The sequence below is a fragment of the Aulonocara stuartgranti genome, assembly GCF_965226115.1.
Source record: "Aulonocara stuartgranti genome assembly, chromosome: 14".
NCBI classification, from domain to species: Eukaryota; Metazoa; Chordata; class Actinopteri; order Cichliformes; family Cichlidae; genus Aulonocara; species Aulonocara stuartgranti.
Window position 1 is genome coordinate 21903168 of NC_138950.1, and position 26358 is coordinate 21929525.

General features: G+C 44.3%; 1 protein-coding gene across 4 annotated transcripts in view; it reads left to right on the forward strand.

Moving 5' to 3' along the window:
• Positions 1-26358, forward strand: part of gucy1a2 (guanylate cyclase 1, soluble, alpha 2) — a 54739-nt gene that overhangs the window by 19429 nt on the left and 8952 nt on the right. For all 4 annotated transcript variants that reach the window (XM_082501996.1, XM_082501997.1, XM_082501998.1 and 1 more), the window contains 3 exons: positions 10726-10938; positions 11932-12204; positions 21317-21460. In XM_082501996.1, coding sequence (XP_082358122.1) covers positions 10726-10938; positions 11932-12204; positions 21317-21460 — 630 coding nt within the window. The remainder of the gene's footprint in view (positions 1-10725; positions 10939-11931; positions 12205-21316; positions 21461-26358) is intronic.

Below are 26358 nucleotides of genomic sequence, written 5' to 3' on the forward strand. Positions count from 1 at the left end.
GACACAATGCTTTATCCTGTTATGTGACAGCTGTGTGCAGGCAGGAGAAGGACCCAAAGTGCAGACTCTGGAGACAGAAAGTAACTCAAAACACAGCTTTAATGCTGAACTCAAAAGGGTAACAAAACTAGGACTAGACAGACAGACAGACAGACAGACAGACAGACAGACAGACAGACAGACAGACCGACCGACCGACCGACCGACCGACCGACCGACCGACCGACCGACCGACCGACCGACCGACCGACCACCTACATAAGGGTAGATCACAACACAGACACAGAGAAACACAGGGCTTAAATACACAAAGGGAGCAATCAGGGAATGGGTAACAGGAGGGAAACACAGCTGGGGAAAATCAGGCCTAACGAGACAAAGGAAGCAAAACCAGACACATTTACACGAGACACGGACTTTCAAAGTAAAACAGGAAACATAACACAGACTGAGCTTACAGACAGACTCACAGGCAGGCACTACAACAGAGGGAACAGAGACGTGGGACCAGGGCAGACACAGACACTGACTGGACACGGGGATATAGCAACTAAGGATTACACCGAGACATAAACCATAAGACAGAACTCTAAGAGACCAAAGACTAGAAATGATAAATAATATAATAAACTCAAACCCTGGGTCAACAACCCAGGCATCCTAACATATCCTGCTGGAAGCAACCGTCAGAGGATGGGTACACTGTGTTGATGAAGTGACGGACATGCTCAGCATTGATACTCAGGTAGGGTGTGGCATTTAAATGATAGTCAATTGGTACTGAGGAACACAAAGTGTGCCAAGAAAATATCCCCTGATGCTATCATCCAAATGTTGCAGCAGAGTCATCAAAACAAGGCAATATTTTTCCAGCCTTCTGTTGTCTGCTTTTTGGTGAGTTGTGTGAACTGTAGTCTCATTTTATTGTTCTTAGCTGACAGAAGTGGTTCCCTGTGTGGTCTTCTGCTGCTGTAGTTCATCTGCTTCAAGTTTCAATGTGTTGCGAGTTCACAGAACTGTTCTGCACACCTTGGTTGAAACGTGTGGTTGTATGAGTCGCTGCTTCTTTCCTATCTGCCCAAAGCAGTCTAGCCATTTGCCTCTTACCTCTGACATCAACCAGAGAAATGAAGCTCACATTTCTCCTTTTCTGGCCACTCTCTGTAAACTATAGTCATGGCTATATGAAAAAAAAAATCCCAATAAATCAGTGGTGTATGAATGATAGAACAGCTTCACTTTAACAGGCTGATGAAGGGATTCCTGTTAAATATCTCATGTCTGAGAAAGGTTGGCAGGTTTGGTGGTATTTTTGGGGGCAAGGTCTGAATGCACTGGATTTTGATATTTTGTTGCTCTTAAAAGTAACAGGGTGAATAGCTCAGAATCTGTGAGTCATGGCATCTGCCTCCACAGCAGTGATGCTTTGTTACTAATATCAGAAAAGGTCCTAGACTCTTTGGGTCAAAGAGTCAAAATTCTGGTTAGGATGAGTCAGTCGAAGTCTAAGTGAGCGCTATGTGTGAAGTGGTCTATATTAGCTTAAGCTTATATTGTTCAGCTGATTTTTGGCAGTTATTAATAACACGGTGTGTTTTTGGGCAGTCACAAAGAAATCTTGCTAAATGATAAAGTGAACAAACATTTGTCAAGGAATGGACAAATCTGCTGTGTAATACTTGCGTAGCAAATGCTTCTGTACTGCATATGTATGGACTCTTCAGTGAGGTTTGTGTGTGTGCGCATTATTTGTGCACCTGTTTGTCGGAGTACAAAGAAAATCTTGACATTAGCGCCGCCTTTGATCTCTGAGAGATAAATCACCGTCGTTACCGTTTGTTCGGTGGAGCGTGCTTTGAAAATCAGTGTCCTTCCTGTCTATGTTTACAATTGCTACTTTAATAAAATGCAGCGACAAGGAGGAAAGAAATGAACTGACAGACTGGGAGAAAACATCAGAAGAGGGGGAAACGGTAAAAATATTTTTAGCCTGTGATTGTTGAGACAAAGAAACCTAAAATAGAAAGAGAAGGATTGATACAGATTTAGTGCTTCAGTGTTTTTGTAACATTTGGCACAGAGATTGACAATTGAGTCCCTGTGTGATAAAGCCTTAAAATGAATACATCTACATATCCAAGTAATGGAGAGGCACATTCATCAGATTCTTGGGACGGATCTGTTTTCCACCCTACTACCGTATCAATCTTTTGTGGACGAGCACATACTATACTCCCAAATACTATATTTTGGGGCCCAGAGATTTGGTAGTAATCATAATGCAAAGCAGAGGTTTTAGAACTGCTTCACTAACCAAATCACCTATAACCTATAATCACATATAAGTTTAAAAAAAACAACAACTTGAAAATAAATGTTTTTTAAGTTCTTTTTGCCTTTATTAGATAGTGGACAGGGAAGCAGGGGAAGGAGCTACATCTCAGCCTTGTAACACACAGGCTCCTGCTCACCTGTCGAGCTAAATTGGCACTCCATGTTACACATACAGTAAGTTAATCCTGTCATGCCAAGTGTATCACATTTAATACATGACTTTTTGTGACCTCTGCATCATCAGTGTGATTTCGTCCCCCACGAAAAGCCCAAATAAAAATTGCACAAAACATTTTTAAGCAATAAATTGCACAAAAATAATGGATGTAGCGAACATGATACATATATGTTCATTTATATACATTATTTTCTTTAAATATGTCAGAAGGTTCACTAAATGGTCCAGTTTCAAAAATCTAGAATTTTCCCGCAGTTATTTCACATTTCAGGCTTTACAGGACTGAAGATAACGGCCATGATGATGTAACTTTCAGGAGAAAGTAACAGAACGCCTCGTAGTTTTCCTCTTGTGGTGAAAGAGGTATGCCTCGCTCTCTAAGAAAGATCTCTGATTTGCGATACTAAACACAGAGTTTTCTCTAGGTGGTTTACAAAAAAAAAAAGTCACTGAAGGGCTGTGAAAAGTCACTAAATCTTGTTGGCACCAGTGAGGTGAAGTGTGAAAGTCACTTCTGTAAAAGAGTGGGCTGTCAGTGGCTCAATCTGAGACCTTAAAAACCAAATAACAGCTCAGCTGGCATCTCAAAGCAAGGATGTCCTGGGTTCAGGGTGTGTGTGTGTACGCGTGTGCGCTTGTCTTACTGTGAGAGTGTGATATAAGAGAACTGTCCAATATAGCCAGATCTTTGTAGCATTTTGTCCGTGTGTGTTTGTGAGTGAAAGAGGGGGTGAGGGAGGCTGACTCATTGACTCTTTGCTGCTCAGTGCCTGTTCATGCAAATGAGAATCTGTTGACATGCCAGAGTCTGCTCACAAAAGACAATCCATTAACTGTCTGTTCCACCTCCTGCTATCCTTCTTCCACTCTCTCTTCCTCTCTTCCATTTTTCAAGTCGAGTGCGTCTAATTTTCCCCCATGCCTGTCTCTTTCTCTCTGGTCTCTCCCCCCCCCTTTCACTTTCTGCCTCTGTTTACCTCTCAGTACCTTTGAGCTGTTTTATCCTTTGCCCTCTCTCCCTTGCTGCCAGTGGCCACAGACACCCAAATCTGTGCATTTCAATAGTCAGATGTGAATACTACTGTTTGCTGCTGATCTTGTATTGTAAATATTACATATCCAGAAAACAAATATGCACTTATGGCTTTTAGTTGGAGCATGAAGAAGGGAAAGGCAGTTCTTGCTAGCATGTAATAAAGCTGTTAATAATATGTAGGTTTGATTTGCCTTGGTGTAATTTAATAAGGAAACATCTTTCTGACCTTTTAAAGTTAGAAAAAGCATTATGATGTCACTCAATAACTAGTAACTACACACCAACTACACACTTTGCCAAATGGATCATCATGGCCTTGCCGTATTGGTCCATTTGATCAACCTTTGTTGTTATTATTTATTTTATTTTATTTTCAGTTGTTACAGATGGGACAGACATGACTGAGGGATAGGAAAGGGAGAAAGAAAGATGAAGGAAAAGAAAAACAGAAGGGAAGAGGGACAGTGAGAAAGGGCACTTAAAAAGAGAAAGAAGAGAAAAAAAAATCTCCTGGATCACCTGTTGAGAGAAAAAGAAGAGAAAACAAGCAAAAACAAAACAAAACAGAGCAACATACTAAACACAACACCATCACGTTAATCTAGCTAAGTGTAAACAGCAGTAAATACTAAATATTGAATGTTATTGTGTAGCAAGCAGGACCGACAGCACAATGTGCTAGGAAATAGCAGCCAATAAAGGTGTAGTTTATGTCTATGAACAGTGAACACCCGTGTGCACACCTGTGTGGATCAGTGCGCTTGTATTCAAAAGGTTTCCCCATGTAATGGTCTGCTAGAGGATGTAGAGAGCCATAGCCCCCCCCCCCCCCCCCCCCCAGGGCATGAAGCAGGCATGGAGGAGATCCAGGCTCCAGACATCCAGAGGCCCCAGAGTGCGAGAGCCCAAGGAGGACCAATGGAGGGGCATCCGTGCCACCCTCCTGGGAAGAGCTGAGGAGAGCCCCAGATGAGGGGACACCCAGTAGCCACAGAGCAGAAGCCAGAGGGGGCTGCACTGGCGTGCCCACCGGCTCTGCCGGCAGCCAGCTGTGCCAGAGTGAACCGAGCCGCAGGCCCAGAGGCCGGAGGCCCGAGGGCCCCCTTTGCCCCGGAAGGGGCCTGACCAAGCAACAGGCACCAGGCCCCGCCAAGTAGTCACCGGGAGTGAGCTGGTACATACCTGAGTGCCCAGCCCTGGACACCAAGAACCACCACGCACCGATGCCTGAGGGCATCACTTACCGGCAGGGAGTGTGGTGAGGGGAGATAGGCCTTGGAGGGCCTGGGAGTTCCCAGAGAGGTGGAGTGTAAGACCCAACCTGACATATAAACTAGAGATGGACTGATCCGATATTACGTATCGGTATCGGTCCGATACTGACCTAAATTACTGGATCGGATATCGGAGAAAAATAAAAAATGTAATCCGATCCATTAAATATCACGAAAGCACCTCACAAAACTTGCAACACGCCGTAACTCACCTCAGAACGTTAGCACGTCGGAGCAGTATGCATCACGTGATAGAGCGGCTGTGGCATGCGGGACCTGTCGGTGGTCTGGAATCTGGATAGCATTTGGAGCTTCGCTAGCAACCCGGCATTTCATCTCCGACAAAGTTATCCCTGAGAGAAGTAAAGCAAGTGTGTAAGTCCATCTCTGAATGTTTGTAAAGCATTCCTGCGTTAAGCTTAACAAGCGACTGCCTCTTCTTGCTGCTACTTCAATCATGAAACTGCTTAATGATCAGCTGATCGGCTTTTCTGTCGCGAGTCCGTGTCTCTTGTTTGTTTTTGGCCCACTTTGCACCAGAAAGAGGAAACCAGCGGCTGAACAACAGCAGCACGTTTAAGCTTGATCAGCTGTTGTTAGAATTTATTTATTATTACTTTCTACTCGAGGATCTTTTTCTACGTAGCTGACGCTGGTAACTGTGCAGGGGCGGATCTAGCAAAGTTTAGCCAGGGGGGCCGATAGGGCATTAACAGGGAATAGGGGGCACAAAGACATACTTTTCTTTCTTATTCTCATTTAAAACGTCTAGCTTTTAATAAATAATTATCTGACACCCAAAGTTTTAATTTGATGTAAAATGAATAGAAGTCAATTACTGTATATAGTGACTATTAAGTCTAATATATATACCCTAGTAAGCTATAGTACTTTTTCCTTTGGGAAGGTACCATCTGTGCAGTCTGCAATTTTGTTGAAGAAAGATGTTGAATCTATTTAATATTTCTTGAAAAATAATTGATTTCTGTGCATTTTTTTTCACACTGCATCAAATTAAGGTTGATTACGTCGATTAAGCATCATGAGGTGGCGCGTGAGGGGTGGTTCCCTATGTTTTATTTATTTATTTTTGTTGTTGCTGGGAGTTGGAACCCTATTAGTTAGGTTGCTTAATATTTATGCTAAGTACTCTTTAAAATACCAGAATAGGGAGGATGGTGTAGGTTTAAGTTTATTAGATTGATCAGTATTGCTGAACTATGAAATTTTTTTTTTTTGCATACAGGTATAACAGAATAGCTTTAGTGTAGTTGTTGTTTTAAACTTGAGTATGAACTTATACAAAATGCAGCAAGATATTTAAAAAAACAGTTTTGTTGATTAAAAAAACACTATATCGGATTCATATCGGTATCGGCAGATATCCAAATTTATGATATCGGTATCGGTATCGGACATAAAAAAGTGGTATCGTGCTATCTCTAATATAAACACAGACAAACAGGCACACACAGACACAAACATGCATTCCCACCCTAATGCACACATATACAAATACTTAACACTCACCCAACGTAGGGATAGACATACATGGACACTGTACACACAATCACACTCCCCAAACAAACTCTATACCCCAGGTCCAGGTACCCTCGCCCCTGGAGGGGGAAACGGCACCTAGACCCAGGAGATTTTACCCTTTCCCCCGGGGTGGAGGCAAGCAGACCGCCCCAGGCTCCGCAGCAGCAGGGAGGCCCCAAATCCCAGATCCCAATCGGACGGTCAACACCTATATGTATGTGTTATGAGAGTGTGAGTAATGTGGATGTCTAAGTTGTGGAATAAAATTGAGGCACGGGTGGCCAGATAGAGGCACGGGTGAGGCACACTATAATTAAAAGATAAGATATGTGCAGTAGCATTGCATGCAGTAGTAAAGTGCATTACTGCTTATCTCATAGGTGCAGAAGAAGTTTTGATCCCTTATGGTGAACACACATTGACTTTATTGCCAGCTACAAACAAGAATCACTGCAATATGCTGAAGTAGGGTTACAACACACTGACCTCACCTTACTTTCTGCTTTTATAACAACATTTTAAAAAGGACATTTCAGTGCCTCCTGTAGCTTCTCCCTCACTAAAATCTGATCAGAGCTTTTTGCTGTTGTCTGTCTTCTTTCTGTCTTTATTGTGTATTTGCTGGTTTTTCACAACCTTTTCTCCTCACTTGTTCTTCCAGCTATTTCTATAATATTGCTATTTTTCACCATTCGCTTCTTTCTTTCTCTTTCACCCATTTCTCCTAACCTTCCCCCTGTATCTCTGTCGCCTTCTTTTCCAGCCACTGTTCCTTTTCCCTAACCTCCGTACAGTTCGCTCGCCTCCTCTTTCTCTGTGCAATGATGACAGGGATGCAGGCAGAAGCAGAGGAGAGTGCTGAGCTAAACAGAGGCGCACAACTAGGGCAGCACGACTGCCTCCAGGGGTGTGTGTGTGTGTGTGTGTGTGTGTGAGTTTTCTCGCGGACTAACACAAAAAATGGGAGCGACGGAGCGACAGGGACGGACATTCAGAGCAAGGTGGCGAGGCAGCAGTACAATTATAGCTACTGTACAAAAACCCTCTTTATTTAATAAAATTCAACCTTCTTTGTGAAACAGTATCGAAAAAACTGAAAATCAACAAAAAAGGAGACTAACAGTTGTGAATGTTTACAACAGTCCTTTCAGAAAATTATGTTAGATCTGGAGGATGGTTTGAAATTATTGCTGGATGTTTGTAGGGCTGATATCCCAATGCCGTGACACGGTGCAGACATTACAGTGCACATTAATCTGTCAATTACTGGACTTCATGTAGTTAATGTGGGGGCTTTTTAATGATGACTTATTATTAGACATTATTCAGGCTTCTGTCATGCTCCTATTAGTTTTTCATGAGAGCTTGGAAGTGCTTGATCTTTAATGATGGTCTTGCTGCTAGTACACTGTACTGTAATGTACTGTCATCTACTCTACTGATAACCAACCATTGTTTTGGTGTGGCCTGTTTTGGCATAATAATGGATTATATGAAACAGAATCCTACGAATGCCAAATTGGGACCAGCAAAACATGTATTTGTTATATAGATGTACAGTAATGTGCAAAAATCCTGGGCCAGAATTTATATTTGTGCTGGCTCGTTGGTCTAGGGGTATGATTCTCGCTTCGGGTGTGAGAGGTCCCGGGTTCAAATCCCGGACGAGCCCTGAATGGTTTAAAAAATATTTCATGTTTTCTATGTTTGCCCCCCAAAAAATATAAAGAAATGAGTGGTAGCTCAAAACTATTGCATGTTAATGTTTATACATATTTTCCCAATAAAAACAGGACCTATCCATACATTTAGAAACACACTAACGTATTTCAAAAAACAGTTGAATATAAACTTGATCTCCTGACTGACATACTGTCAATACATGGCTACAAGTTGTTTTGTATATTTACTCCAAAACGTTGTTTAACGATCGCTTTCAATCTGTATTGTCATCTTTAAATAAAGTGACAAGTCACACATGGTCCCCTTTGTGTAAGTGTGAGGAGTTCAGCCCTGCCTCCTCTATGGAGAGCACAGGAGATGAGAGAAAAACAAGGAGGTCAAAATCTCCACTCACAGCAGGGTTTCGAGGGATGTCTCTGGTCGACAGCTGTGCTCCGCGTTATCAGATGCAATAATCGGCCTTTATTGGAACAATAACAGTAATTTAATTTTCAATCTTATCGGCCTGTAATATACTGGGCACCAATATATCATACTTATCTAATTAATAGTACATATCGTGTTACAGTAGTGGTCTGATAAGATGTACACACTAAATAGAAACACTGAGGGACATCGTGATGACATCGTGATAACTGAGTTACAGTCAGTGTTTTCTGTGTAACTTTTATTAATAACAACTAGGAGCCTTCAAAGTGCTTAAAAGCAGGCAAACTTAGGACCCGTATGTCATTATTGAAACAATGTTGCCTTGCTTCCAATATCAGCAGTTAGCTGAACTAAAATAAGTTGTAAGATCAATTTATAATTTGTGTTTTCATGCAAATCAGATTTCAAAGAGAAAAAAATATCAGTGTTACTTTTTGATCATGTGAAAGAGTCAGAAAAAAAGCATTTAAAGGCTGCGTAGAGACCGACAAGACGGAGAGTAGTATATTTGTACTGATGTCACAGTCTCCATGGAGATACTTGTTAGTATGTCAGACGTGTAGGCCCTCCCACTTGGCCAGGCTCAACCTCAGGAAACAGCAGCTCACAAAGACATTTGTTCAGGTTGGCATATGTTTTTTCTCTGCGTGCATTTGAGCGCGTGCATCGGCGTGTACGAGCAGTTATGCTCACATGACTGTTTTTCCAGTGCGATGAACTCTGTCAACCAGTAGTTTTCATCTGAACTGAATCACAACAAGATTCAGATCCTATGAGTTGCAGCCTGCATATGTGCAAATATGTTTGCATGCATTTTTGTATGTATGACTGTCGGCATTTCTGAGAAACAGACAGTCACAGGCCGCGTGAGTGTGTCCCTCTTCGATGTATGTGTGGGGAAATGCTGTGTTTGTGTGTAGATGTAGACTGTATGTATTATGCAGACCTAGGAGAGCCTTGTGCTATAAATAAAACAGGGCTGCAGTGTGCTCACTGGCGGAATAATCTATCTGACACTATGGAGAAAGAGGGAGAGCGAGAAGGAATGGAGCAGACAGAGACGAGTTCAGAGAGAGAGGAACGAAAGACGAGTGAAGAGAGAATGAAGAAGAGGAACTGAAGAAAAAGGAAGGAGCAGGGTTAAGGACTGAGCAGGAGAGAGAAAAATTAAAAGGGGCTAATCCACAGGGCCTCTAGCACTTAGTTAGCATCATGACACAACTCAGAGTCATGTTCAAAAGGGCGGTAATGCCTTTCTTCACTATCTCCTTGTAAATCTGCCATCCATGCTCGCCTCAGTCTCTCCCTTCTACATTATGTCTGCAAAGAGCAAAAGGTGGCTTGTTTTGTTTATGTTCCTCACACCTGTGGTAAGGACATGTAGCAGGTCCTGCACACATTTGTCATTGGGTGTAAGTGCTTGTGAGCAAAATGTCAGAAGCTATTAAAACCTCACTGAAATCTCTCTGATACTGTGAAGATATTGTTGGCAGTAGAGCTGCCGGTTATGGATTGGGTCGCTTTTTTTTTTTGTTACAGTTTACCCAACTTGACCACATCTTTTGACCTTTCTCCAAACCAGTATTAGCCTTCTTTGGCTGAAGTTTTTGTTGTCCATGGATCTACTAACATTGTAACTGTTGCTAATGCTAATAAACTTTATCCAGTTCTTACAGACCCTTTCCCAAGAAGTCTGCGTGCATTTATACATTATAAAACATTTGATCTTGCCTTTCAAAATCTTATTCAAAACGTTAGCTAAATCATAGTAATCTGCTGTTGCTGTAATTCTAATCTGTGTTGTAGTTACAGCATTATGTATATGTACATTTGGATGCAGACTGCAATTTTTTGACTCATTATGTTATTATTTGTATGATTGCATATAATTTTTTTATTGAAAACTAATATTGAGCACATCCAACAAATAGCCACCGAATAAACAGCTGTTGACCTTGAGCTATATCTAGACGACTATAATGGGGCTTGATATTGGATAATAGCTGGATATTAAAAACATCAGTAGGTCTTTTATCAGTCATAATCCAAACGTGTCACTTTTGTTTCATTAGTACAAGTACTGTAGATCATTATTTGTCTGCTACTAGTATTAATTGAACATGGTTATGATAACAAGAATCTGTCGTTTTAAAGCTACAAAGCTGATGTCAAAACCACAGTCTGCCTGCTTTCTTTAAGTAAAGAAAAAGTAAATAGACGTTTGCCTCTTTAACTCTTCTCCCTGCCAGGTGATGGAGTTGAAGGGTCAGATGATCCATGTGCCCGAGTCGTGCTCCGTGATGTTTCTGGGCTCTCCCCGTGTGGATAAGTTGGAGGAGCTGATGGGCAGAGGTCTCCACCTGTCAGATATCCCCATCCATGATGCCACACGGGATGTTATCCTGGTTGGGGAGCAGGCCAAGGCTCAGGATGGCCTGAAGAAGAGAATGGATAAACTCAAGGTAAATCGCTTGACAGTGTAGGCTCTGGCAAAGTAACTAATTTACCCATTTAACTAATGGGAAGGCTTTCCACAAAGGTTTACGAGTGAAGTTTTGTGTTTTTGTGCTTCATCCAGAAGCACATTTATAGGTCAGATTAAGGACAGACCAGCTGTTTGGGCTTTGGGGGGGGGGGTTAGCACTAGCTAGCAACATATATCAAGAATAAGAAAGTGTATGGTCTTAAGCTATAGTCATTTCACTCATGTGTTTGTTACGTTGCAATCTTTTCTTGTGATGCTAAGTATGAACTCAATGTTGAGAGTTACGGCTCACTGCTTGTTGAAGTCTTAACACAGTGAGTGTCTACAGCAAGCTACTCTTCTCTCTTTTTCCTCTACTACCTACTGACTGCCTCACTTCATGTGAGGCTCACCTTGTTCTTTGCTGCTGTTCAGTTTGTCAGAGACCAAGTCATGGCGCCTAAACTGGTGAAACTACACAAAAATATTCAGTATGTTTATTTGAGCTTTTCCACAATGCGAACAACTGAAGTGAACAAATTAAATCCAGTGCCTCAGCTGTACCGGCTACTTAAAGCTCCATATTGACTGTATTAATGCATACTGCCTGGAAAAAATGTGGCTCCTGGGACTTCCTCTCATAATTTGCTTTCAAAGTACCCTTGAGCAAGTCACTGAGTCTTGACCCAATCCTGTGCGTCTGTTCATTGCATCACTCTCACTGCAACTACACCCCCAGGCTAGTGTTATAAATAGCTATGTCTGAGTCAACTTGCCTGCTTGAACAATGGTATAGCACTAAGAAGCTTACCCAGAGATGCAAATAAACATATACAGACACACACAATCCAGAAAAAACAATCACACATAAATACATTTGCATCCACCAGCATTTTTAAAAAATTTGATGCAGTACTCCCACATCTCAGCATCTCTGTCATCAGTGCCCTCTTCAAAGCAAAGCGCACAACCTCTCGCTCTTCTCTTCCAGGCCACATTAGAGCGGACTCATCAGGCACTGGAAGAGGAAAAGAGGAGAACCGTGGACCTGCTTTATTCCATATTTCCGGGCGATGTGGCGCAGAAGCTGTGGCAGGGTCAGCCGGTGCCCGCTCGCAAGTTTGATGACGTCACGATGCTCTTCTCAGACATTGTGGGGTTTACTGCCGTGTGCGCTCAGTGTACGCCTATGCAGGTCATCTCCATGCTGAATGAACTTTACACACGCTTCGACTACCAGTGTGGCATTCTGGATGTTTATAAGGTCAGTAGACCGAAAGATATCCGCCTCCTTCATAGGATGTAGTAATAATAGAACTGTGAAATATTATTTAGGGAGGAGCAGTTTGATTTGGTTGCAAATGTAATATCTTTACCGGTTAATGAGTATACTTGTGTAAAATGAGTTCATTAAGATTGTTTTCCCAAATTTAAACCTTCCCAGAAAGTTAGAGCCCTCATTTCTTGGAATCTTTGGAGTGTTACCACACGAGCCAGCCTTTTCAGGGTGTGTCACTGTGTTTGTGCAAGTGCGTGTGCGTGCACTGTGTGTGTACGTGCCCTCATGTGTGGGTGCACTTGTGTTGTGGAAAAAGTAACTGATTAATGGCCAGTCTGTGAGAGCTTAACAAAGATGTGTCAATATTGTCCATCTGACAGTGTGGCTTTATGCCTAGTTACTGTATCACTGTAGTCTGCTGTCTTTTCCTCTTTTTTCATCTTTACTTTCTGTTACCACGTCCTCTTTTTTTCCAATCTTTTTACCTGTTTTCAATTTTTCCACCTTCGCTCCTCTCCATCATCGCCATCGTCAGTCATCTTTCATCTCTACCTTGGTACCTCAGTGAGCGTGACGGCAGCATACAATTTCCCATAAAAATGCGCTGTTACTGTGTTCTCTCTCAGAAGTGTCACACACATATCAGATACACGGCGAAGTGAGATGCAGAGGGTGAAGGCAGGGAAGTTGACTGTATGTAACGAGGTATATGTGTATAGCAGGGGAAGAGTTAGGGTGTCAGCTTGTGTGTGTCAAAGAGAAAGCAGAAACAGGAGGACATGGTGAGGAGACTGAATCACCCATATGTCGCCATTGTCATGGTTACTGTCGAAATGATTTAGCCGGTGGCAGGCCTTAATGAGAGCAGTTTGTCTCCAAGCCTCTCTACTCCCCTTCCCCAACCACCACCACACACACACAAACACACACTTCTGTGCCATTTTTTAAAAGTCTGTGTCCATGACACCTAGTTTGTGTTGTCATGTGGAGACATCCATGAAAGTGACACTTTGTTTGCTTTATTGACACGTGCGTTCTTAAACTGTTTACACTTGCTGCTACTGCAGACTAGGAAATACTTGGCTTTATGGCTTAAATCTTCTTCTGTTTATGCAGCAGTTGTCATAGTTTGGATATTACACAGAATCAGTATACTTGAGAAGAGGTGAAACCTCTCTTAAGTGTAAAATCCTCATTAATCAATGGGGATTGGAAAAACTAATGATGAGCACAGAAAATGTGACGTGTTTGGTATTCGTACACATCACACAGTTTCTGCCGATTTGTTAGCTACACCCTGATGTGAATCTCCTGTTCCACCACATCACAGAAACAACCGATTGAGGTCTGATGGAGGCCATTTGAATACAGTGAATTCATTGTTCTGCTCAAGAAACTGGTTTAAAATGATTTGAGCTTTGTGACATGGCACCAGTATGATAATGTGAAGATGGGGTACACTGCGGTCATAAAGGGATAAACATGGTGAGCAAACTGTGTTGGTTAATTGGAGATAAATGATCTGAATTTCAGGAGCAGGACCACACCTCCAAACACGCCCTTTCTGGGTCTTATCTATATATGACCCCCCCAGTTCTTCGTGTCCCAACCTCCCTCCCCTTTTTCAACTCTTTCACTTCTTCATTTCTCATTAGTACATGGGGATCTGCCAGGCCCATCTAGGCCTTCCCCAAACTGCAGCTCAATTCTAGATTAAGCCATTCATCTTTATCTACTAAAAAATGCTGCCAAACCTAAAATAAGGACGTGGGCCCAGCTAGTGAAACGGTACTCAGTTGGTACTCAGAGGCACTATTGCACCACCACTGGCATCCCGAACTGTTGAGAGAAGGCAGGATGGGTCCATGCTTTCATGATGACCCTGTTATCCAAATGTTGCAGCAGAAATGGAGACTCATCAGACCAGGCAACTTTTTCCAATCTTCTACTGTCCAATTTTCAGTGAGTGAGCCCAATTGAACTGTAGCGTCAGTTCTTTTTCTAACTTCGCTCGGTGTTTCACTATGGGAATCGCCTCGGCGTGACCAACTACGGAAGCTCCAATGACACCACGTCTGTCTATGACAGACCTGTCGAGCCGTGCTCAGGGCTCCGCCCCCTCGTACTAACACGGCCGACCAGCTCCTCCTAACTCATTCTCGCTTTCTTCCCGTGAGAAACTACTTTGAGCTCCCTCAGCGCATCCAGGCTAACTTGATTAGCTGCTTAACAGTTCTCAGGCGTCCCGTGTAGGAGTACGTCGCCGAACGCAGTTTTTCCGGTTCCAGTTTGGATCGTGCTGAGTAAGTCCTTCGAAAGAAGTGTACTTAGAGTTGCACTGTGGAACAGCAACCGCGTCAGGCGAGCTGTCCCAGCGGTTCCTGGTTTTAGTTAGCAAGGTAGCCGACGTTGTGTGACTCGGGCTAACGCGTTACGGCGAGCTGTTCGTTAACTTGTTAGCAGGCCACGAACCACATTAGCGTCTCACTAGCATTAGCTTGTTGGTCGACGTAGGGTTCGGTTAGCATTAAGTTGCTAACGATATTGGCTAGCGGAGTGCAGCTAACGTATCACGACGAGCTGACTCCCGCCGCGACTAGATCGGATTTAACACCCGCTGCTAGTCCTAGCTACTTACGGGCTAACGTGTCGAGACGAGCCTGGTGTAGCCTAGTCTCACCCCTTTCCGCTAACCATGTCTACGGCTCCTACGCCCGCCAAAAGGTCGGAGCCGAAGGCTAAAGAGGCTGCATCCCGCCCGTGCCCCGCATCATGCGGTGCCACCATCTCGGGCAGGGACCCTCATCCAATGTGCATCGTCTGTATGGGTGCCAAGCATGCTCAGGCTTCACTGGCGGACCCTCAGGGATGCCCACACTGTGCTTTGATGCCAGAGAAAGTCCTGGAAAGGAGGCTGAGAGTAGCAGTAACGAACAGTCAGGACCCCTGCCTGTCGGCTGCTACTGCTACGAGCGATATCCGTCATCCGCAAGCCTCCACAAGCTGGGCGGACATGATGGAAGAAGAGTCCCCGCTCATGCCCCCATCGTTCGAGGACCTCCTCGATCAAAACGTGGGCGAGCCGGGTGGCGAGGACGCGGAGGGCGATGCCGACTCCGACCTCCTCGACCTGGAGGACATGGATGAGGAACAGGAGGATGACTCTACCTTTCCTCCCCAGCAGTCCAGGCCACCGAGTGGGGCTGAAGTTGCACCCCTGGTGGACAGCAATTTGTACGAGGTCTGTAACGGGCTGCTGCCAAGCTAGGCATCCCATGGCCAGCCGCCCAGGATGCCGAAGGGGCAGAACGCGACTTGTACGACGGCAAGAGGCTCCCACCAGCCTTGCCGCCATCAAAGCAGCTTCTGCCAGCAGTCCCAGCCTGCATGAAAGAAATGAGTCGCTATTGGTCAAGCCCTTTTAAAAGCAAGCTTCCGACCAAGGGCTGCTCTAAGCTTGAGATCCAGGGGATGGGTGAACTGGGGCTGACTGAACCCCCAGCAGTGGAGCCTTCAGTGGCGTATCACCTTCACCCTAACCGCAGGGCAATCTCAGCTTCTTCTAGCATTTCTTTGCCCAACAAGATAGATCGCCTCACGGCATCTATTTATCAAAGGACATACAAATATGCTGCACAGTCAGTGTGCTCGCTTAATGCAGTCACACTGCTATCAGCATATCAGGCAGAAATTCTGGAAGACATGGGCCGTCAGCTTGACTCGGGTTCCCCGAACCCAGCCCTCTGGGATGAAATCTGCGTGGTTAATGATCTCATTCTTCGCTCCTCCAGGGGAGCAGTCCAAGGGTGTGGTCGCGTTATGGGCCTTGCAGTCTCGGGTGAGAGAGCCTTGTGGCTAAACCTGTCAGGCCTGGGTGATGCACAGAAGGCTGAGGTCATGGATGCAGCCTATGACCCAACCAAGGGTCTCTTTGGCCCAGCCCTGGAGAGAATGAGAGAAACAAGCACCCGCAGAAAGCAGGAGGGTGAAGCATTCAATCTCTGCTTACCCAGAAAACCTAACTCTCAGCCCCAGCAGGTGCCAAGAGCTGGCTTTGCAGCAACAGCAGCAGCTGCGAGAGGGAGACAGAGTGGGGTCAGAATGCAAAGAGGAGCAGGAGGCCAGCAGGGTGCCCACCAGGCCAAGGTAGAGAACCGAAGACCTTGGGGCAAGCATTCCTTTGCAGCAGTTGCTGCAAAGAACAAGCCGTCACACCCCGGAGAGGGGAAAAAGAAGCGGTCAGCCTAGCACACGCATTCTGTGTCACCCCTCTTTTCTTCCCCAAAGAGAAGGAAGGTGTTAGAAGGGGTAACCAAATCACTCCAAAGTTCAGGGTCTCCGGAAGTTTCCAGTTCACCAGGAGCACCCTCTCAGTCTCCTCCTCCAGTTCAGGGAGGACAGACTTGTGGACAAATGGCGCAGTGTCACCAAACACTTCTAAGCACTCTGTCTGTGTCACCAAGCACTGCCCAGAGTCACCAGACACTTCACTGTGGTTTGGGGGTAACAAAAGAAATAAAACGTGCATTTCTGCAGCCAGGCAGTTTGCCAAGGGCAGAATGTCCCCCCAGTTTCAAAATAAAAACAAAAGAAAATCACTGCAATTTGTCTTTGTTCCCAGCGGGGGGAGCTCACGCTCTTCCCGAGGGGGAGAGCCCCAACTCCTTCCGGGAGACAGGGGTGACGTCACGCTACCGCTTCTTCAGAGGCCCGCTCGCAGCGCGGCTGGAGCGGTGGCGCGCATGCGCAGTTCATCCCTGGGTCTTGTCAACCATTTCCCATGGTTACAGGTTTGCGGCAAAACCACCGAGATTCGGCGGAGTGTTAGCTTCTGTGGCCAGTCGCGATTCAGCGAATGTGCTGGAGGAGGAAATATCCTCCCTGTTACACAAACAGGCGATCGGAGCGGTTCCCAGCGAAGAAGCTCAGCAGGGCTTTTACTCCCGCTATTTCCTCATCCCGAAAAAGGACGGAACGTCGCTCCGTCCTATTCTGGATCTGCGTGTGTTAAACAAGCATTTGAGAAAGTACACGTTCAGAATGCTCACACACAAGACGCTTTGTCGCTCAATTCACACAGGCGATTGGTTTGTTACAATCGACCTATCAGACGCATATTTTCACATCGCCATTTATCCTCCACACAGGAAATATCTCAGGTTCGCTTATCAGAGCGTAGCGTACGAGTTTCAAACTATCCCATTCGGGCTATCCTTAGCTCCGAGGGTGTTCAGCAAATGTGTGGAGGCAGCGCTGTCTCCGTTAAGGAACAGCGGCATCAGAATATTTTCTTACATAGACGATTATCTAATATGCTCACGATCGCGCGAGCAGGCGATCAAAGACTCCGAGGTGGTGGTGAATCACCTCACGGAGCTTGGGTTCACTATCAACCTGGAAAAGAGCCACTTGGAACCCGCACAGTTTACAGAGTATCTGGGGCTCAGAATAGACTCCATCTCTTATCGTATCGCACTTTCAGAGCGGAGGATCGCATCCTTCACTCACTGTCTTTCCCGTTTTCAGCTGGGGAAAGTCGTGCGGTTCCAACTCTGTCTCGGCCTCATGGCCTCGGTGATATCGGTGGTACACTTGGGGCTGCTTATGATGAGAGATTTTCAGCGGTGGGTCGCTTCTCTGCAGCTGTGCCCTCGCCGACATCTCAGTCGTGGTGTAAAAATAACGCAGCCGTGTATTGCGGCTCTCCGGCCCTGGAGGAGCCCGACAGCTCTCGCGGCGGGGGTACCGCTCGGGGCAGTATCATCCAGGGTGACGCTGACCACAGATGCATCCCTGTCAGGTTGGGGTGCAACTATGATGGGCAGAGCAGTGAATGGCGTTTGGTCACAGAGACTCACTCTGAATCACATAAATGTGCTGGAGCTCCGCGCGGTGCTCCTAGCCTTACGGCATTTTCTGCCGTATCTCCGGGGTCAACATGTTTTAGTGAAAACAGACAACTCCACTGTAGTTGCTTATATCAACCGCCAGGGCGGCACCCGTTCCCGGCAGCTACACAGGTTAGCCAGGGAAATAATTATGTGGAGCAGCACTCGGCTCCTCTCCCTTCGGGCAACTCACGTGCCAGGAATTCTGAACAGGGGGGCGGACCTCCTGTCCAGAGGAAATCCACTGTTCGGAGAATGGAGGCTTCACCCACAGGTGGTGGAGCAGATTTGGCAGAGATACGGCCGGGCTGCCGTAGATCTCTTCGCCTCGCGAGAAAACACACAGTGCCCCCTGTTTTTCTCCCTGTCAGACGCACACGCGCCACTGGGCGTGGATGCGCTGGCCCATCCTTGGCCAAAAACTCTGCTGTATGCTTTCCCTCCCCTCAGCCTGATCTCCCCAACACTGATCAGAGTGAGGGATCAGGGGCTGTCTCTGATTTTAATAGCTCCACGGTGGCCATCCAAACACTGGATAGCAGAAATCATCCAGCTTCTGGTGGACGAGCCATGGCCACTCCCCATCCGCAGGGACCTTCTGTCTCAGGCGCGGGGGGAGATATACCATCCCCATCCAGACCAGGTTGCTCTCTGGGCCTGGCCCGTGAAAGGTGGAATTTGAAGGCAGCAGGCATGCCTCCGAAGGTTATTGAAACCATTCAGAATGCCAGAGCCTCCTCCACCCGTTCCATTTACAGCAGTAAATGGCGTGTTTTTGAAGAGTGGTGCCATGAAAAGCAGATTATCCCTTTTCAGTGTTCAGTGGTGGAGCTGTTGTGTTTTCTTCAAGACTTGCTGGACAAAAGGAAAGCTTTTTCCACTATAAAGGTCTATTTAGCAGCTATTTCAGCCTGCCACGTGGGGTTTGGTGATAAACCTGCTGGGCAGCACCCCCTTGTAGGTCGCTTCATGAGAGGAGCGCGTCGAACGCTCCCAGTTTCTAGACCACTGGTCCCTTTATGGGATCTGTCAGTCGTTTTAGACGCCCTCTCCCACCACCCCTTTGAGCCTATTGGGGCAGTGGGGTTGAAGTTTCTCTCTCTTAAAACCTCTCTGCTGTTGGCTCTAACCACAGCCAAGCGAGTTAGTGAATTACAGGCTCTGTCTATTCACCCCTCTTGTCTACAGTTGGCCCCGGGACTCACTAAAGCACTCCTGAGGCCTAACCCAGCCTTTGTCCCTAAAGTGTTGGAAACATCATACAGGTGCCCTACAGTAGAGCTCCTAGCTTTTCACCCCCCTCCATTCTCTTCCGAGAGGGAGCAGAGGCTGAACACTTTGTGCCCTGTCCGGGCCTTGGGGACTTATGTTGACAGAACAGCTGGATTCAGGAAGTCGGATCAGCTGTTTGTTTCCTGGGCCTCCCCTCACAAGGGCAGGCCCGTATCATGCCAGAGACTAGCTCATTGGATTGTAGAGGCCTTAGCTCTGGTTTATAGCTGTAAGGGCTTGCAGGCCCCCCCGGGACTCCGAGCACACTCCACTAGGGGTGTGGCCACATCCTGGGCGTTGTTCAGAGGTGTATCAGTCCAGGATATTTGTGCGGCAGCAAGCTGGGCTACGCCGCACACGTTTGTCCGGTTTTATCGGCTGGATGTTGCACAGTCATCCCTGGCTCAGATGGTGCTGGATTCTGGTGCCTCAGGTTCGACCTGAGATCCTGGAGTAGCACTGGAGAGTAGCTTCGGGAGCTGGCGCAATCCGGGAGTGGGCCATATCTCCCATAGTGAAACACCGAGCGAAGTTAGAAAAAGAACGTTGGGTTACTTAACGTAATCCCTGGTTCTTTGATAACAGAGTGAGGTGTTTCACCAACACTTCCCTCCTTGCTTAGGCACGGAAAGAAATCTGCTTGGAATGAGTTAGGAGGAGCTGGTCGGCCGTGTTAGTACGAGGGGGCGGAGCCCTGAGCACGGCTCGACAGGTCTGTCATAGACAGACGTGGTGTCATTGGAGCTTCCGTAGTTGGTCACGCCGAGGCGATTCCCATAGTGAAACACCTCACTCTGTTATCAAAGAACCAGGGATTACGTTAAGTAACCCAACGTTTCCTGTTCTTAGTTGACAGGAATGGCACCTGGTGTGGTCTTCTGCTGCTGTAGCCCATTAGTTTCAAGGTTTAATGTGCTATATGTTCACAGATGCTCTTCTGTAGACCTTGGTTGTAACAAGTGGTCATTTGAGTTACTGTTGCCCTCCTATCAGCTTGAAGCAGTCTGAACATTCTCCTCTTACCTCTGACATCAACAAGACTTTTTCACCCAGAACTAACTGCCTTTTCTCTTTTTCAAACCATTCTCTGTAAATCTGAGAGCTGGAGATGGTTGTGTACGAGGCTATCAGCAGTCTTTGAAACACTTAACGCTTTCTTTCATCATCATCTTTCTTCCTCACTCTGATGCTCAGTTTTAACTTCAGCAGGTTGTTTTAATTGTGTCTACATGCCTAAATGCACTGATTTGCTCACGATTTGAATTGGTGTAAATAACAAAGTGGCCAGTGAGTGGATTTAGGTTGATCCAAGCATCTCTGCCTCCCAACCCATTAACAGGGAAGCATAACAATGGTTAATATATAGGACAATCATCAGGTTCACTTACCAGCAATTCACCATAGTAGAAACAATTATTTTTTTCCACTTGAATGTAAGCTTTAGGTTGATCCTGGTTAAGTACAAAAAGTTTTAAAATGTTCATGGTTTCCAGGAAAACAGATAAAAAATAAACCCACAATTGATTGGTTTTATACAATACTGATAATTTTATCATGATTAACTCATTCACTGCCATTGATGTCTATAGCCGTCAATTGCAGTGAATGAGTCAATGGGTTTAACTCATTCACTGCCAATGGCTGGCAGTGAATGAGTTAAAAACATTTTAACTTTTTTTTGTCTAAGGCAAGAGAGATATGCTGTAGTTTATATATTTTATCAGGAATGAGAGCAAGGAGAGGTCTCTGCAGAGAAGTAGTGAGCATTCCTCAAATGTTTTTGGGCAGAGATGGGCCAGCACAAGTCACTTCAGCCAACCATGTCCAACAGCTGAGGAACACCCACTTGGGCTCTGCAAAGGCTCCTTACTCATTGAAGTCCTTCAGCTTTAGCTTAACATAGTTACATGTACTCATAGCCACTCTTCATTTTGCAGATTGAGACAATAGGTGATGCCTACTGTGTGGCAGGAGGGCTTCACAAGAAGGTTGATAGTCATGCAAAGCCGATTGCACACATGGCTCTGAAGATGATGGAGCTTTCAGAGGAAGTGTTGACGCCTGACGGTAAACCTATCAAGGTGAGTTTTCATTCATTTTCCATCTTGCGTCCCTTATAATAATTTCAACTTGCTAAAGGGGTTGAAAGCGTCTGTTTATTCTCTCCTATTCTGCATCCCTAACCTTTTTTTCCTGCTATTTATCTATTTTTTGTATAGAAAGCTGTCTCCTGAATAAGTTATATACAGTTTAATCTTGTGCTACTGTTGATCCTGTACCTAGGTTTACGTTTCAAACTTCATGTGTGTGTGTAATTGTAAAGCAAATCATACTAAAAGGCAAATTCTGCTGAATTGGTTGTTATCAAAATAACTTAAGCTGATCCGAAGTCCTTCTGTAAGGTTGTGGTTACAATTTGGTGCCGAATGATGCTGTTTATCTCTTCACTTCCCAGATATTGACATTCTTGACAATGTGGACTTATCAAACCAAGTGTGATCAGTCAGTTACTTGCTGATCAGAATCCCAAATATCTCACCGTATCCTCTCTGGTTATCAATCGTTATTCCATGGCAGTTTAAACAATGCATTCAGTCATAACAGTAGCTAAATGACTGCATGCAACAAAGTGCAAGTGTTTGTTTTCACATAAGCTTCATTAGTCTTATATTTCCCTTTTAACAGTTTTCTCTGATTCATCCACTTCCAACAAGATGAAACCTTAGTTTGAGTGCACCATTCACTGAGCTGCCTCTGCACTACGATAATGCTTCCTTAACAAGTTTTGTTTGCAGTCATTTCTCTTTTATGTCCTGTGGTTATAATTATAAATAAGACTTTGTGAGACTTTCTAGCAGTGCCAGAAACAGAAAGAAAAAATCTGAAAAGATATGAAGACGTTAGTGACATTTATTAATTGCCAAGAGATTTTCTTGGCATATTACCACCCTTAAGCCAAGCACCGAATACTTTATTTAGAAGTGCCGTGAATTAGCCAGCTATTGTGAAGCTTTGGACTGCATGCTTAATTTGAAAATTTCATCAGCCAGTTAGCACTATTAACACATTGGTTAAAGATGCTTTAAAGATCCTTTCTTGAACAAGAAGCATATTTATATGCAGTGTGCATTTAAGTGAAGAAAAAAAAACACTCTTAATCCTGCATTAATTCTAGTTTTGCAGCTGTTATCCCAGGATATCAACATGTGTGACAAAACATACTGTGCATACTATGTGCAGTCATTTATTTTTAGTACTAAAAAGTGTTCCAGGAAGAGAAGAACACAGGTAAAGATAGGCTCCCCTTTTCCTTTTTCTTGATTCTTCCCTTGTTACTTTTTCTATCTCTCAATTTTTCCATGTTTTCTAATCAATAAATAATATATGTTAAGATGGTTTACCCAAGCCAACAACATATTTAAGACAGCCTAAGTGTTGCTTAGCTGACATTGGTGCAGTTAATACTCTTTTTTTATCTTTCTTTTTACACCAGGTCCAACACATAAGTTTGTTGTATTTTATGGACATTTTTATGTCCTATTGTTGTTCTATTGTTGTGTGAAAGGAACACTTAATACAGTTATATTGCTAGAAAAATATACTACAGGATATGGACAAAAGTATCTAATCTCTTAATCTTGGAATTCAGATGTTTACAGTCAATTCAATTCAATTTATTTTATATAGCACTAAATCACAACAACAGTTGCCTCAGGGCGGGTTTACAATATAGGTGACAACCCTACAATAATAAAGAGAAAACAGAGAAAACCCCAACAATCATATGACCCCCCTATCAGCAAGAGCTTTGGCGACAGCGGGAAGGAAAAACTCCCTTTTAACAGGAAGTAACCTCCGGTAGAACCAGGCTCATTTGCCAAAATCGGACAAAGACATGCTGTGGATTAGAAATTAATAGACAGAGATTAATAATAATGAATGATTAAATGCAGAGAGATGTATAAACAGAAAAAGGTGAGTGAAAAAAGTTAAGTGAAGAAGAAAATGGCATCATGGGAAGCCCTCAGCAGCCTGGACCTATTGCAACATAACTAAGGGAGGGAGGATTGCCCTAACTATAAAGTTTGTCTTTTTTTGCCAGTCCCATTTTTACAGGTGTATAAAATCCAGCCTGTAGCCACGCTGTCCGCCTTTACAAACATTTGTGAAATTGTGGGTTGTTCTAAAGAGCTCACTAAATTTGAGCCTAGTACTGTAACAGGATGCCACCACTGCAACAAGTCAGTTCGTGGAATTTCTCCTCTCTTAGATATTTCATGATCAACTGTAAGTGGTATTATTGCAAAGTGGGAGTGTTCGAGAACCACAGTAACAGTAAAGTTAGAGAGCAGAGTTGACAAGTGCTGAGGCGTGTAGTGCGGAAAAGTTGGCAACACTCTGCTGACTCAGTAGCTGTGGAGATCCAAACCTCCTCGGGCATTAACATCAGCGTTAAAAACTGTGCGCCTGGTGCTTCATGGCCTGGGTTTTTATGGCTGAGAAGCTCCTGTAGGTGTAATGTGTCCATATAGTGCCACATTTAACAGCTGCACTTGAAATAGTAACAGTGGTACTGTCCACATCATGTTGGTGTTGTGAGCTTTGACACATCATCGCAAAATGATCACTTATCAGCTCATTTTCATAGGTACGAAAATGAAAGCTAGTTTGTGGAACTGCATTTAACAGTGGTCTCACTGTACTTTTAAAAATGCTTTAAATTGTGTGTGGCTTCAAAGAGAGAGGAGAAGGAAAGCTGCGGGAAAAATGATGAGTACAGTATTTTAAGTAGGAAGGGAAGCAAAGAGTCACGAAGGAGTGAACCGAGTTTCAACCTCTCATGTTAATTTAGACGAATAAAAAGGAAAAGGGAATGATTTATTTATGACTATCCTTAGTCCAGTCACTGTGAAGGTCACCCAGCACACTTACGATGCCAAAGTGGCTTTGGAGGCTTTGCTGTATTAAATCGTATTACAGGCTGAGGCTTTGATATTCAGTGTTTTTCTTATTGGGAATAACCAAAACATTTAGAAAGTCCTAAATAAAAGATACTGAGTAATGAGTACTTCTGGTTTAGTACAATTTTGCAAAATATGAAATTAATTAGCTCTTTTTTAAAAGACAAAAATGGATATTTGTGACTTTAACAAATTGAGGAACAATAAACATCAAGACCCACAAACCAGGCATAAGTGTAAGAGAGACTAAGATGGACAAATGTTAAATAACAGAGAGAATGCTGCTCTGTGTACTGCATGCTCCTAACATTGTCCATCCATCTTAAAATAGAAAGACCTTGCCAAGCATTTTTGGCCTGCTCTCTTGCTCTCCCACTTTCTCTCTCTATTTTCCCCTTCCCTTCTTTATCTTTCACCTCCGCCTCCTCATCTCCCCGCCGACTCCTCCGCAGCCTGGCTCAAACTCCTTTCTTTAATTTCACCTCTTTCTTTTTTCCCTTCATCCCGAAATGCAGTCTTGTTCTGCTTTCCCTGTTTTGCACGCTTTGTGATGCTCTCCTCCTTATCTCTCATCACTTTATGTTGGCATAAAGATATTCAACACTTCAGCATGACAAATGGTGTTCAGCGAGTGCACTCAGCTCCAGCCAATGCTGCACTGTTATGCAAACTAACACGAGAGCTGTGAGAGAGGAGTGAGAGAAAATGTTTAGCCACGGAGAGAAGACTGATCGAGTGACACAGAGACATATACAGAGGAGATGTCAAGAGAGATTCACGTATAGAAACCAAACATTGTGCCGTATGTTGTTTTTATCTACATTATTGCCTCAATTACAGGTCTATGCCACGATCTGTATGTATGCGTGTGCTTGTGTGTATGAGTGGGTGTATGAGTAGGTGAGCAGGTGTGGACGGGAGTGATGTAGTGCTTGCTGCGGCTAATAGGAACTGTTCCCAAACCTCAATGGTTTTCTCACCAAATATACTTCACAAAACACACTGTGTTAACACTCTCTGTATGCAGGTTTATATTCAAACTAAACAGTTGTTATTCTTTTTTAGTGGGCCTATCCCCAGCAAACAGAGACTGCATCTGCAGAACTGAGAAATGGACATGGACGTCCATGCAACCTGTATAGGACATTTACATGCAACAACCCGGCAGGTTGTTGCATGTAAACGATGCTCAGTTGGTACTATTCCTTAGCCCCTCATCTGTTGTTCCGACAAGGTTTGGGGAAAACAAAAATATATATTTTATTTATTTATTTTTTTTCTCCTGTTATTTGGTAGGAGGGGATAAAATGGCTCTTTTGATGTTGAAGGTCGTTGAACTTGTACCATTACACAACTACTGGCAGCATAACCCATTAATACAAGGCGCGATGGGACACTTTAAATTTTGTTTATGGCAAATTCTGACTCTACCCTCTGAATGTCGCAGCAGAAGTGGAGATTCATCAGACTAGGCATGGTTTTCCGATTTTCTATTCACCAAATTTAGTGAACACATTCAAATTGTAGCTTCAGTTTGTTCTTCTTAGTGGACAGGGGTGGCACCTGGCGTGGTCTTCTGCTGCTGTAGTCCAACACCTTCAAGGTTCAGAGATGGTCTTCTGCATATATTGGTTGGAACGAATGGTTATTTGAGTTACTCTTGCCTTCTTCAGCTTCAAGCAGTCTGGCCATTCTCCCCTGACCTCTGACATCAACAAGGCATTTGCACCCAGAGAACTGCTCTCTGCAACATCATTGATGGTTTTTATGGGGAAATCTCATTAGACCAGCAGTTTTTCAAATACTCCAACACCTGCAGCCAAGCCACATTTATTTAAATCACATTTCTTCCGCATCCTGATCCTCATTTTGAACTTATCTTCACAATGTTTGCATGCCTAAATGCATTGTGTTGCTGTCAAACAACTTCTCTCTGAATTATATATTTTAATCTCTAATATATTGATATGATGATAAGAGAAAATAGCAATGCACAGTTTTTTGATTTATACCAACCC